The sequence below is a fragment of the Malaclemys terrapin genome, chromosome 3 (assembly GCF_027887155.1).
Source record: "Malaclemys terrapin pileata isolate rMalTer1 chromosome 3, rMalTer1.hap1, whole genome shotgun sequence".
Lineage (NCBI taxonomy): Eukaryota > Metazoa > Chordata > Testudines > Emydidae > Malaclemys > Malaclemys terrapin.
In genome coordinates, this window is record NC_071507.1 from 2,875,880 (window position 1) to 2,890,942 (window position 15,063).

General features: G+C 36.6%; 1 protein-coding gene across 1 annotated transcript in view; it reads left to right on the forward strand.

Moving 5' to 3' along the window:
- Positions 1-15,063, forward strand: part of ZC3H6 (zinc finger CCCH-type containing 6) — a 63,320-nt gene that overhangs the window by 41,736 nt on the left and 6,521 nt on the right. The window contains exons 4-10 of the mRNA XM_054023025.1: positions 311-566; positions 3,212-3,327; positions 5,684-5,800; positions 7,767-7,878; positions 10,899-11,008; positions 11,670-11,923; positions 14,083-14,600. Of these exons, the coding sequence (XP_053879000.1) occupies positions 311-566; positions 3,212-3,327; positions 5,684-5,800; positions 7,767-7,878; positions 10,899-11,008; positions 11,670-11,923; positions 14,083-14,600 (1,483 nt within the window). The remainder of the gene's footprint in view (positions 1-310; positions 567-3,211; positions 3,328-5,683; positions 5,801-7,766; positions 7,879-10,898; positions 11,009-11,669; positions 11,924-14,082; positions 14,601-15,063) is intronic.

Below are 15,063 nucleotides of genomic sequence, written 5' to 3' on the forward strand. Positions count from 1 at the left end.
ATCAGACTGACGTCCATTTAGTCCATTATTCAGTCTCAGACAGAGATTTGTATCAGAAGTCCTGAGGAAGGCGTAAAAGCTACATAATGGACAATTATAGTATAATGATCATTTTGTTACTAAATAATTAAATTTTACTTTACAACAATGACGTTTGCTTGTGCAAATTGTGGAAATCATGGAAATAATGAAACACTTGATAGTAAAATAATTGTGTAGAAATAACCATCTTAATAAAGTGAGGGCAAGGGGGAGTTTGGGAGAGTGAGATGTTAAATTGCTTCTAATTGCAACTACCCCTTTCATGCAGCATGGACATTTATCAGGAAACTACATGACTTCCCAGAAGGCACAACATAATAAAAAATTAAAAAATAAGGAATATGATGAATACACTAATTACAGTGATGATAACTTTGGTAACTATAATGAAGAAGAAAAGGAGGAGGATTTTGCTGATCAGTTAAAACAATACAGAAAAGCTAAAGAAACTTCAAATACTGATTTAGGAGCTCCATTTCCTAAAGAACCAGTGAAAAAACAGGGGATGAAAGGAATCCAGAAAGGTACGGTTTGGTTTAATAGCTAATTTAGTTCATTTCAGAAACTTTCAGAATGGGATGGTGTCCTACAAATGGTGAAAAAAAATTAGACAAGGTAGGTTAGGGTAATATCTTTTACAAGCTTGTCTCTCATCAACAGAAGTTGGTCCAATGAAAGATACTACCTCATCTACCTTGTCTCTCTCATATCCTAGGACCAGTCCAGCTACAACAACACTTCAAAATTATAGGTCATACCCAATTTTTCAGTAGTTTCTCTTAGTTTAAGTCCAGTATTTCAGAAGTCGCCTATAAATCTTGCTGGTTTTTGACACCTGAACTGTTTTTATGATGACAGCATTTCTTATCTATAGTTGATAGGATCCATTGTTTTTTGTTTCATCTTCTCTTGGTTTTTTTGTCTTCCTCTTGTTGTCTATGGGTTGCTTTTTCTTGTCTTGCTTCTGCCCTCAGTGCATCTTGCCTCTACTATCCAACTGTCAGAGCTGTACAAACGGTAGGTGGGTGCTGGTAGTTTTTCTACCAGAAGGCATCTATGGTGTGTCATGCTAGTAATTAAATGCAAAGTGCTGACGGTAACTCTCCTCTTCTTATATACAGCTAGCAAACACATATCAGCAATAAAAATTACACAGTCACAGATCAACAAGGAGTCCGGTGGCACCTTAAAGACTAACAGATTTATTTGGGCATAAGCTTTCGTGGGTAAAAAAACTCACTACTTCAGAGGTTTTTTACCTACAAAAGCTTATGCCCAAATAAATCTGTTAGTCTTTAAGGTGCCACTGGACTCCTTGTTGTTTTTATGGATACAGACTAACATGGCTACCCGCTGATACTAGTCACAGATCAGTGCCGCATATCCAGGTTAATGTTCCGTGTTCTGCAGTGAATAGTGTAATTTTTTAAATAAGTTAAATCTTGCCAATTGTTGTCAGTTGTATAAGTATTTGAGTAGTAATATTGCTTCAGAATTATTTTCTATATAATGTACTCTATGAAAGTGTCATACATAGAGCTGGGTGGGAAAAATTATATTTTGAATAAGGCCAGGTTTGTAAAGGTATTTAAGCACCTAAACATGCAGATTGATACCTAACGGGATTTTCAAAAGTGCTTAAGATGCCTAACTTCCATAGGCATCTAAATACATTTAGAAATCTGGTCCTTAGCCATGATCATGCCCCTTTTTGTTCATTTTTTCACAAATTTTCGTATGTTCAAAATTTTGTTGAATGCTCATGGAAAATAAATATTGGAACTATACCTAAAACAACTTACTTGATAAATTAATTATGCATGATATTGATATTATGTAGCATCCACTTAAGAAATTAATCTTGGGGGTTTGTGAGTAAAGGAGAGGAGGGAGTAAGGTAGTTATGGAGAGAGAGGTAGGTGGAGGGGAGAAGATGACTAGCCTGAGAAGATCCATCCCTCACCAGAGGGGCCTCTGTTTCAGAAGGGTTGCAAGGGAAAAGATGGTAATGAAAATAACCTGATTCTAAAGCCTGGGTATCATCTAATTCATAAAATTGTTTTTTCACTGTTGTTGCAATTGTTTCATTGGGGTTTATTTTTAGTTTAAAATAGGTATAAAGTATCTGTCCACAGGCTTTGATTGATCTGTCAGTTATTTAAAATCACAAAATACAAAACCAAAATGCAATGTTGTTGAATATTCTCTATGCAAAGTTTTTTTCAAGTTTCACAAAATTTCAGAAATTGGTAGTAATGGTACCTCCAATATGGTTCCCTTGACTAGCAGGTTATGGGCACTTGAGTCACGTGGTTTTGTTGATGTCATAAACAATTCTTCTTACCCAACTAAATAGGAAATACGGTGGTTAAAGTAAATTAAATGAAGAAAATATTGGATTTACCATTTATCTTACCCAACTGTTCTCTGGGAACATTTCTATTGTATAATTAGGATTGGCAGAATTCAATTTTTATTTTTTATAATTTTGAGAGATAATATTGATGTTTATTTTTAAGTATTTATTTTTATTTTTACCAAATTTAAATGTTCATAGTGGCTGGAAATTGGGAGAGTGTAATTACAGTAGACATTGAGATTCAAAATGTTAAAGTTTTGTCACTGTTCAACACAGATTTTCAACATTATATGTTAAAATATAGAAAGTAAATAGCCTTAAATCAAACTCTTAAGTTCTCAAGCAACATTTTTCTTACTTTGCCAATTTGCAAATTTTGATTATTATCAATGGAAATGTTTTTCCCTTGGTTTTTGTGTGTACAGTGAAATTGACTTTTGACATTTACCAATAAAAATCTAATCCTTCTAAGCCTATTTGTGATTATAGAGATTGCATCATGTGTAGGAGAGAGAGAGCTGTGGGTGCAGAAAATAGTATTTTGTTATGTGCATATGAAGGTAACATCAATATTTCAGTGATTTTTATATGTACTCTTTAAATATTAAGGGTATTTAAAGAGAATTGATATTATACATGGTATGTTAAGGAATTTAGAGCTGAAATGTAGTATCTATATAGTTACTATATCTACTCTTCCTTCTAGTTTCTCATGTCAGTTAAAGAGGAGGCCACGTTAAAGAGCTTTTTGCTTCTGAAGAATAGTCATTTTTCTTTGAGGTATCTGAAATATGTTTTAATATTTTTCAGGTATTGCACAAAGGGGTTTTGGTGTTGGTCGAGGGCGTGGAATTCAGAAGAAGTTGAAGCGTAAAGATCGTGGAAGGGGGAGAGGGGCCAATAAAGGACCTGATGGCTTTCAAGAGGTACATGGAATTGAAGTTACAAACACATACATATATTTGCAAACACCTGGATACTCCTTGTTAACAGAGATGTAAACAGAATTGCCTAATTGTTTTCTACCTATTTTGTTCTGTTCTCCAGAGGTTAAGCTAACTCTTTTCTAAGAAAGGAAGTTCCTAGCCCATCCAGTTGAGAAAATAGTCTTGTTTAGTCCGCTCCCAGAAAGACTGAAACAATACTAGCAAGAGAATTATAAACTTCACTTTTTAATGGGATGTTAACTTTGAAGCTTTAATAGCATCTTAATTAATTGAGGATTAATTCAAGTTCTGAGGAATTGGCTTACCTGCTGGCACCAAATCACTGGGGTTTTTTTTAGCCAGCATAATTAGATTGGGAGACTCGATTCAGTTCCTAGCTGCCTACTCCCATTGATCTTCCTCACAAGTTTTTCTCACTTTCATCTAAAATAAAATGTTAGACTGTAGTCAGTGTCGGCTGTTCATCTTTTCAGTTGTCAGGACTCTTACTCTATTCTTTAGACAGCCTAAACTGTGGTTCCTTTTCAAGTGATGGTCCTTATGTATATTCCATGCATACCCACCATACACCTGAGTCTGGAATTTTTTAGTAAGCCGTGTTTATTGGTCTATACGTGCGCTATAGTTCTCCTCATGCTCTGAACTGAGGACATAAGGGATGATGCGGACCAGTGCCTCTGCGGTTTCTTCTTACCAATGCATGGTCTGAGTCAGAATCTTCTGTGTCCTCAGCACCTTCTGCTACTGCGTCATTTCTGTAAATAGATTGAGTTTGGTTTTAGTATTTTTCTTCTTTTTAGACTCTAGTATAGTGTAGTTAGTTAGTTGTTTCCACTTTTTCCCCACCCCAGGGAATTTTTCTCCACGGGGGGCAGTGGAGAAGGTATAGTGTATGATGTGCATGTATATCCCATATGTGGAATACAGATAGGGCTCATGCATCTCAAATATTCTCTAGTTACAGGTAAATAACCACCATTTCTGGCTCTTTCCCACTCCCTGGCTGCAAACTGGATTCTTGCTCAACTGGTTCTACAGGACCCCATTCAACCTGGTTCTATAGATAGAATAATGAAAGGAGCATGTACCATAATCCAGTTAACTCTCCTTTTGGAGAAGGATGCAAATGAAGAGACAAATACAGACAGGCCCTAGCAGGACAGGAAGAAAAAAGGAGGAGGGAGGCCCATTCTTGATCTACATCAGCTAAATTTCTTTATTTGTAAATCAAAAGGAGAAGGGCACATGGTTCACATCTCTCAACTTGAAAGATGGTTGCTTTCATGTGGACATTCATTCATCCTACAGATGGTTCCTCAGATTTCTGGTAGGACCAGAATACTACCAGTTCAGAGTACTTCGGTTTGGGCTACTACCAGCACGCAGAGTCTTCAGTAAGGTCCTCTCCATGGCAGTGGCCCAGATGAGATGAAACAGTTATACCATCTTCCCATACCTGGACAATTGGCTCCTAATAGGCAGATCCAACGAGGAGGTCCAGTTGGCTGGAGGCAAACAGTTCTGTAGTGGGCCTGATTGATTATTTTCAATCTGGATTGGGAAGTAAAGTCCCAGCCAGAGGAGCATCCTCTCCTGAGAGGAGGGTTCTGAGACTGGCAAAGTGACTGAAGAGGGTGGTGAAGACCCCATCAGCACCATTCTGTTGTCTTCTTTCTGATTTTTTTCCTTAAGAAGAAAATACCAACCACTAAAATTTTACATTAAAATATATAACGGAAGGAGACTTCATATCAGGATTGAGAGTTGGCTTATACTGCTTGGCTAGTAACTGTTAGTATTCTGGCATTCCTGAGGGAACTCCTAGTTGCTGTATTTGGGCCCTAAGCTAGTGACTAATCTAACTGTAACGTTATTGTCTTGAGATCATTGAATATATGAAGTATTAGTTACTGTGTCCCATACAATAGTGGTATATTTTATTTTTTTTCTTGTATACATTTGCAAAACTGAGATGTACAAATCTTTATGGTATCTGAAAGAAGATTCTAAATTTGTTGCATTTATAACAGAAAGCTTGCTATTTTCACCCAAGAATTTTACGTTACTTGGTTTTACAGAACAATACTAGAACATCAAGAAAATTTAAAATGCATATTTGGTTTTACTTTGTATTTTGAGATAGAATAGCCTTTCTCTGAACTGCGTACAGTAATCTGAAAACACTCAAGTCATGAATTACTGTCATTTTATTTTGAAATTTTATTCCACTTTGGGGTAACTACTGCTTTGAATGCTGTAATTGTTGTTTTGCAAATATATTTAAAATAGTAACTGTAACACATAAACTTAAAATATTTTTATTTCCCTTTTATAGGAAGGCAAACCAGTGAAGAAATGGGTGAATATGAGTCAGGAATTCATAAATCAACATACGGTGGAACATAAAGGAAAACAAATTTGTAAATATTTTCTCGAGGGAAGATGTATTAAGGTAAATATATACTTTATATGCATGTATATATGTCTAGCGGGAGTCGGGGAAAGGGTGGGCATTCTATTTCAATTTAGCTAATATCAGGAAAACTTGTTTTATGTAACTTTGGTTTTTTGCCTTAGTATTTTTTGGCAGGAAGTATAAATAAAATAAATGCAAGAGAAATTTTTGAGGGAAAACTATTAAACTACATATCCTTTCACTGTGCAATGTAAATTATATAAAAATAATATACTATTGATCACTTATTAGCAGTTACAGTATGATAAATACACCTGTGTCCAGCAATATTAGAATCTGAAATTAGTGTAATATGTAATCTGTATTTTTTATATTTAATTTTGGACATATGAAGGTGATTTAGTGATTCATTTCTGTTTTAAAAATAATCTTTTCTTGGATATTATAGATTTTGAGATATAGTGAAAAACAGTGCTTTAATTATGCACAAAGATACTTCTCTCTCCAGCCTAAGAAAGGGGGAAAATATGCTTTCCCAAACATCCCATAAAGGCAGACCTGAAAAACCTCAGCAGCTAGGTGGGGTTGGGAAGCAGGAAGAAGAGAAATTGAATTAGAATATTAGAGCCAGACATAATCCATGGCATGCTAGCCTGCCATTATGTAGATTCTGGTATTGCATCATTCTGAAACTAATAATACAATGCAGCTTAATTCTCTGGTACCAAAGTTAATCTTTTAATCAATTATAAGATATAATATAAAAATTTGAAATAAATTATGAAAAAATTACATATTTGCTCTTAATTTGATGTGTGTATGTCAAAAATGTTTATTATGTCACTTATTCCTAGTTCCACTGTGAATTTGGAGGTACACAATTATCTGTGTCTTTTCATGATTGTGAACTTTTTTCTTCATTATTTACTTCCAAAGTAAAAATAAAATGTAATTAGGCTCTTTCCAAATTCCTGGTGGAAATATAAGGTAATAGCCATAAAATAGTCTTGAATATTTTCATGGCTTTGTCTGTTATGGTATTTAAATTCCATGGTTCCCAATATGATGAGTATTTAGTGCCACCTACAGTTCATAGAATCATAGAATGTCAGGGTTGGAAGGGACCTCAGGAGGTCATCTAGTCCAACCCCCTGCTCAATGCAGGACCAATCCTCAGACAGATTTTTGCCCCAGATCCCTAAATGGCCCCCTCAAGGATTGAACTCACAACCCTGGATTTAGCAGGCCAATGCTCAAACCTCTGAGCTATCCCTCCCCTTATAAAGTTATAAAACAGTTGTAAGATAACTTACTTTATTTTTTGAAAGTACTTGCAAAAATTATTGTGTAAAACTTTCCATGGAACTAGTCATAATGTAAAGTAATACAGTTTATATGATTTTTTGATTGTCTAGATGGGCACCCCTTATTATAATAGTTTTTAATACTTTTTCATAGCATAAACCACCTCCCCTTGCATTTGTGATCACATAATTTTCTTGCAACAACTACAGCATTTGCTTAAATTGAAAGATAATATTAGTAAACTATTTAATGTTTCTTCGAGTAGTGTCCCTATGAGTGCACCACTTCAAGTGCACACGCACCTCAAAGTGGAGCACCCATAAGGGGATACATCTCGAAGTACTCCGATTATTGCACAAGGTGAGTAACCTGTCCATTTTTAGCTTCTTTTAATGCAATTTACCAGATGGAATCGAGGAAAAAAACCAGTGCCATGTGACCAGCCTACTCTCCATGGACTACCAGCATATACTCTGTGGACCCTAGTCTGAGAATGTAATAAAATGTTCTTTATCTCCACTTCTTTTTGGAATCTCAAGAAAATTGACACACTTGTTAAATACATGTATTGTCAATAGAGAGAAAAGTTCAAAACTGGATAAACAGGATGAAAGCATCATTGTTAAAATATGAAGTTGAATAAATTCAGCATTTAGAATTAATAATCTTTGTCTCTCCTTTTCTGTCATATTTACAGGGAGACCAATGTAAATTTGATCATGATGCAGAGATAGAGAAGAAAAAGGAAATCTGCAAGTTTTACATACAGGGTTATTGTACCAAAGGAGAGAACTGCATTTATTTGCATAATATCCTTTGGGAAAAACTATATTTGAATTATAATCCTAGTTAAGGTTTTTATATTTTAGTATAATCTGATTTTTCTTTAGACACTTTACAAACACACTGACTATTTTATTGTGAAATATCATTTGCAGTGTTTGTGCAATTAGTGTATGGTGATATGTGCGTGAAAGAGAGAAGTTTTTCAAATTATAGTTAGGTATTTTCCATGGATTCTTTACAATTTTTCTTTTGAGATTTAACCCAATTATATATATAAAAAAATTAAACATTACAGTTGGTTCACAAGCTTTTATCCCATGAATTTGTTTTTATGAAAGCAACATTGACAAGTTAAAATTATAGAGTACTTAATTTTTAAAATCCTTTTTACTATTGGAAGATTAAAATTGAGAACTCTTAGAAATTAGTTTACTTTTTACCACATATTTTGTGTGTCTGGCATCCCATAAAGACGTACATTAGGGAGCCTGCAACATCATAGCCACCTCTTGATTCCTTCAGTGGAAATGGTAAACACAGCAGCCAGCTCTCTCTGTGGTAAGAATGAGATATGACAACTTCAAGATCTCCATGTCCTTCCAGTCTGGAGCAGAAGGTGCAGTTAAGTACCATCCTATACCTCCTTAGCACAGGGAGCTGGTGTACATCATTATTTGATCCTGTTTCTGAATGAGGGGGCAGGAGAGGTTTGTGTGAGAGGGAGGATAAGAGCTGGATGGGGACAAGGTGGCTTTTCCCAACACACACACACAAAACACTTTTTGGAGTTGGAGGGGGGAATGAGTTACTTGCACCTGTGTAAAGTGAGTATAAAATACTCCTCGTTGAATAGCATTGTACACCTACTTTGCTCACATATTGCACAGATGTAAATGACTGCACAAATCAGGTCTGCAGTCTTGAATTATTAAAATAGCACTTGTGTATTGTGCATGGTTATACAAAGCCACAGAGTTGGTACAACTATTTCATGAACAAAAATAAGGCATTAATTTTTATGTGCAGTTGTGTGATGGATGGTTAACACTGATTCGTATTTTGTATTCACTGGAGTTGTTTTAACTGTGCAAGCGAGTTAATTTTTCCCTGACTAGCAATCAAACTTTTCTATTGAATTTGGATGGTGAGGGTTTTGTGTATGAGAGAGAGAACTGGATGTTATGGTTGCTGACAATTATGTAATCTTACCTTGATTGCTTTAGTGTGTGTGATGTTTTTAGTGATCTAAATAATGGCATGGCTTGTTTTGAAATGCCCTTACCAATCTAAAATAAAGTTAAAGTTTTTGGGGTGGGAATTCAGAGTCAGATTAGCTTGCTTTAATGAATAAATGAATTTTACTGCTCTTTATTCCATTTAGCAACACAACTAAGAGAGAGAAAGCAGGAGTCTCTTCTTTCATTGCTTCCTCAACAGAATTGTTCACTGAATTTTAATCAGCTATGCTTGTGCAAATCCTACTGAAGGCAGCTGGTTGCATGGGTGTCACTAAGGGTATAATTTGTCCTGCAGATCCTTTTCTACTGATGATCCATGACAAGGAAAGATCATAGTTTAACTCTTAAAACCTGGATTAAGTTTGAAAGTCTGGCAGTTTAAAAAAAAGTTTATTTGCAAACTGAATATATTTCAAATTGTATGCGCAAACCTGGAACCTGACAATAACACTTGATCGTTTTTTAGAGCAGAACCACACTTTATAAAGCTGTGAGAGTGAGTGTGTGTGTGTGCGTGCGCGTGCACATACATTAAAAGCTTTGTCATCCAGCAGAATGAGAGTCTGTGCCAGTTAATCAAAAATTCCGGTTAAACATACAGTAAAAGCTTTGTTATCTAGTATGATGGAGGAATGGGGTGTGCCGGTTAATCAAAAATTCCAATTAACTAAGAGTTATATTTACCAATGGAATACCAATTTTCAAATAATTAGAATACAGTAAAATGAATAAAATACATTAAATAGCATACAGATACTCACCAATCCAGTAGTAAGTACTGCACTGCAGAGTGGTTGGTTTCTTGAAGCACTTAGGTGTATACAGGTAAAGTTTTCTATATAGTAGGTTATCTTATGACACTACATATCACTATGGGTAGCACATGGCCTACACCCAAATCACTAAAAATACAGTTAACACTAAAACTAGACTGAACATAATTTAATCTTTCTTTGATCATTCAGAAGGCACTTCAGATCTTGCAGTGCCTCCAGGTCATTATTATCAACATTAATTATCATTGTGGATGTAGACGGTGTAGGAGCTTGGGCTGGATCTGTAACGACCCTATGACACACCCTGGAAGCTGCTTTTTTGAATAAATCCCTGATATCAGCTTGCTTACTTGTCTTCTGCCTCTTTTGCATAAAAATAGAGTGCAGAATGTGCAATTGCATAATCTCCTGGGCAGTATACTAGTCCCGGTTACTAGATTGAAGATTTGTATTGGGAGATATCAGAAATGCCAGTTAATAGAGCTTTCTGGCTGATAAAGTGCCGGATAACACAGCTTTTACTGTATATAAAAAACCTCAAGAGCTGTTGTTTCAACCATTCTGCCCCTCGTTTAAAGGATTAAATTTGCCTTGCTTCAAGAAGAGACTATATCTAATAATATATAACTTCACTATATTGAGATGCTTACAGTAGGAAAAATTAGATAGTCTAAGGAGGGAACTTCATCTTTTTCTGTAATTATTGGCTTTAGTTTGACAGATTATTAGGTTATTTCGTATATTAAAGATTAATAAAGACTTGAAGTTAGACTTTAGTAGGGGATTGGGGGGGTTGTTTGTTTTTGGGGGGAGCAGGTTAAATACATATAATCAGTCTAGCACAGTGTCAAATGGGATTAAACAGTGAATTGCTTATTAGTCTGGTCATTATGCTTAAAATATGATTCTGGACATGATAATTGTTTAGGAGCAGTGGAAGTCTCACTGAAAATTACTTCATAAAGCTGTTCCAAACTATGCAAATTAAATGTTGCTACCTGTTAGATTCCTTAATATTTTTGCTGCTACATGAATTTCCTTGCAAGTTCTATCATACAGGAGCAAAATGTTACCAAGGGGATAAGTGCAAGTTTTCTCATGCTCCATTAACTAAAGAAACAAAAGAACTGCTAGATAAGGTGAGTAATGCTTATACTGACACAGTAAGTGAAAATTATTTCTGAGTGGCAAGGTAGTCAAATGGAATAAATATAGGCTGGGATCTTTCAAGGGGTTTAAAGGAGATAGGCACCCATCTCCCAGTGATGTTTAACATCCTAGCTCCCTGTGAAAATCTCAGCCCTGAAGTTTGGCTCTATGACCACATGCTACAAAATGAATTCTCTTTTCCTTCTCTCTTTTTCCCCTTCATTTTTTTCACCTCTCTCCTCCATCCATTATTTTTTCTGCTCTACTCTTTCACCCTTCTTTACCACCTCTGACAACCTCCCTATTCTCTCATTTTTAAATGTATACTCATATAGCATGAAATATATGTATTTTAGAACATGTTACTGCTTTCCATCGTCTGAAGTTACTGATCAAAGGATATGGACCTCCTAAAAGTGTATGTTCCCATATTGCAGAAATAGTTTAATTCCTGGCTGACCTAGAAGAAATTTTGAGGGGGGATTTAGAATTCTTCTGAGTTCGATATTAAATGGCAGGCAATATATAATAGACATACTATTACAGAGCAGCTTAATTCTTTTAAAATATAAAATGAAGTGCTACAATGAAATGTTAAGTTCAGTGCAAATTTAGTACAATAAAAACTTTCACTGCATTGCTTTGTTTTAGGTTTTGAATACTGAAGAGGAGCCACAAAATGAAGATGAAAAAGAACTGGAGGAACTCAGAAAGCGTGGCATAGTTCCTCTTCCTAAGCCACCTCCAGGAGTTGGACTTCTGCCAACTCCACCTGAGCAATTTTCATTTTCTGAGTCTGATACAGAAAATTTTCAAGATCCTTCTGGTGAATTCAAGAAAATTCCATCTCTGTTTGAGATAGTTGTGAAACCTACTGTGGATTTAGCACACAAGATTGGAAAAAAGTAGGTTTTAGAATGAAAAATGGCTTTATAAACATTTGAGAAATGGACCACACTACATTTTTAGAAGAAATTGATAGTCTTGAGGATTTCCAGAATTTGCTTTCTAACTTGGAGGGGGGGGGGGAGAATTTCCACTATTTGCCATCATAATTATAGTATCTTTTGTGTATCTAATACCCTGTACACAGGATTACTACTCTTGGGTCTTGACCTTCCCAGAAGAAACAGGCAAGGAATTCACTCCCTTCACTCTGTTTTTCCAGTCCTCTGAATGACTATGAACCCACCTTCCTTTGCATGGTGAACAAACCTCCATCTCCCTCTAGTCTCCCTGATAGTCAGCTCTTTCTTGACTTCAGTCAGTGAAGGAACTCCCTGATGAAACTGTGTGCCGGATCTTCGTTGTTACTATTGCAGCTCTGCCAGATGTCACTGCCTTTACCTGAGCTCTTCTTACCCAGCCACCTCCCATAAAACTTAGACCTAATTGTTAGATACAAAGTTTTATCTGGTCCCGTTGAGTTGGATTTCTTCAAAGCTCTTTGAGTTTAGGTCTTGGTTGGTCTTGGGATGTTTTAAACTGGTAATTTGGCAGGTGAGCAAACTTACACACGCAGTTCTGCCAATACACGTTGCTGTTGACGGCAAAAACTATTCTGCTGCTCCACTCTTGGGCTACTCAGGATTGCCATTTGTGATGGATTTGTGGCACACAATGTGATGTGTTTGTAATGTGGACAGACGTTTACTATAAGAATTAGTTTGCCCCTGCCAACCTCATATCTACTTGGCACCAAAAAGATTTGAACAGCTATCCCCAAGGACATTTGGAATCTAAACAGCTTTATTCTAACTCCCCCACTCCTTTTAGGTGAAAAAGTGTTGTTTGCAGTGTTTTTCTATGCATGTTGGTCCCAGGATATTAGACATGGTGGGTGAGGTAATATCTTATATCTTTTGTTGGTGAAAGAGACAAGCTTCCAAGCTACACAGAGTTCTTCTTTGGGGAAAAAAATGGAAAGGGAAACCATTACAGTATGGAAAAACTGTAATCATTCCCTGGTGGTCTGAAGAACCACTCGACTAAGAAAATACAGTTCCTAGTGCTGTTCACATCCATACATCAGTGATATTCGTGCAGGTTAAAGTAAACAGACGATATCTTACAGTATTAAGTACAGTGTTTACCTCAGACCTTAGTTTCTCCTGTACAGCTGACACATCAGGTAGTCCAGTTCCTCCACCAATCACGGTCACTAGCGAGTTGTGATACTTCGTCTCAGATGATGCTAGCACAGTCAATATCCTTTGTTTACTGTCTTCTTCCTGTTCTTCCTTGGCCTTCCTAGCTTTCTCTTTCCTTCTTCGGGTACTCAATTCAGTGTTTGTTTAGCATGTCTCCCACCCTCCATTCAGTTTACATGTCCCAATCACATGAGCTTGCTTTCTTTGATATTTTCTAACATGTTCTGCTCTGTCAGCTCCCACAATCTTGCATTTGATATTTTGTCTTTCCCTGAAATACGTAATGTTTTCCTCAGCTATCTCTTATCAGCCTCCTCCAATCTCTTTTTTTAGCTACTGTCATCAGCCAAGTCTCCGCTCTGTACACTAGCGTGCTTAATACAATTGCATGATATAATCTGACCTTTAGTTTGGTGTGGCGATCTCTGTTGACCAGATGTTCATCCTTCTGAAAGTGATGTTTGCTTTTCCTCATCTCATGTGGATATCTTTATCGCAGCTACCTTCGAGTGTCATGTTCCCCAGAGAGCACAACTCTTCTACCTGTTCAATTTCTTTTCCATCCACTTACATATTTGCATGTGTTGTCCAGTTTCCTACATTTATCATCTTGGTTTTCTCTGATTTACTTTCAATCCAATTTTTGCTGCTTCCTGTTCTTCCTCTGATGTAAAGCCAATCATTCCGTTCCACATCGTACTTAGTAAAGCAGTGACTTGTTTATCATAGGGACAGGGTAAAATGTTGTGGAAGACAGATGTCATTCCAAACTTCTAGAAAGGTATGGCAAGGAGAGGAAAGTGTATTTTTTAAAATGTTGCCTTTTTAAAATATATAAATTATATTTACTGCAATCTGGTTTTGTGTAGCATGTATATGTGCTTGTTCTTTACTTGTCAGTTTTCTATCTACAGGCCACCAACCTTCTATAACAGCACATCACCACCAAGACCACAGTTTCAGGGAAATGACCCACATCCTCAGCATATGTATAATCCAGGGTCAAGTCCAGGGCCTGGTCCCAGCATACCACAAGGACATAATGGACCAGTAATGCACCCAGGTTCTCCTGGGCATCACCAATGTACAGGATCCCAAGGACCAGCAATGCCACACAGCCCTCCTTTGCAACCTGTTCCACCAGGCTTTTTAGGACCACAGGGTCAAACTGGCATACCAATTCAAGCGCAAGCTGGTCCACCTTTAACACCACCAGGCATTGGTGCACCATACAACACTCCAGGAGTTCAAGGACATATGATGAATATACCCAGAGAGAATCATTGCCCACCAGGCCCACTGTATCAGCAAATTCCTGGTGAACGACAGCAGAATATCAATTATGAATCTATTCAGAACCCAGCTGATTTCTATGACAATTACTATTCACATCAAGCTGTACATAGCTTTCAGCCAACTAATAACACAGGAGGTAAGTTTGTGTTCAGAATTGTTTTTGTTCCTTGGTGAGACATGTTTCTGAAGTATTACTGCATCTCTAGAATAATCAAGAGAAATATTAGAAAAAATAGCCTGTTTGAGATGTATCTTTAAAGAATATTGTGAAACAACCTTCTTTTAAAAAAGAAAAAAGCTATTCTAGAACTTTCAAAAAAGAGAAAAAATCTAGCAGAGAGCCATTCTATAGAGCTGACTGAAGTAAAGACACTAGGACTAGTGTCTTTATTTACAAGAATTTAGCATTTACAAGAATTCTAATGCATCAGGCTAAACAAGCCAGTCAGTTTTCTTCCCTCTGACTCCTTCAGCTCTTTGTTCTGTACTCTCCGTACGCAGTGTCGTTGTAGCTGTGTTGGTCCCAATGGTATCAGAGGGACAAGGAGGGTGAGGTGATTCCTTTTATTGGACCAACTTCTGTTGGTCAGAGAGACAAG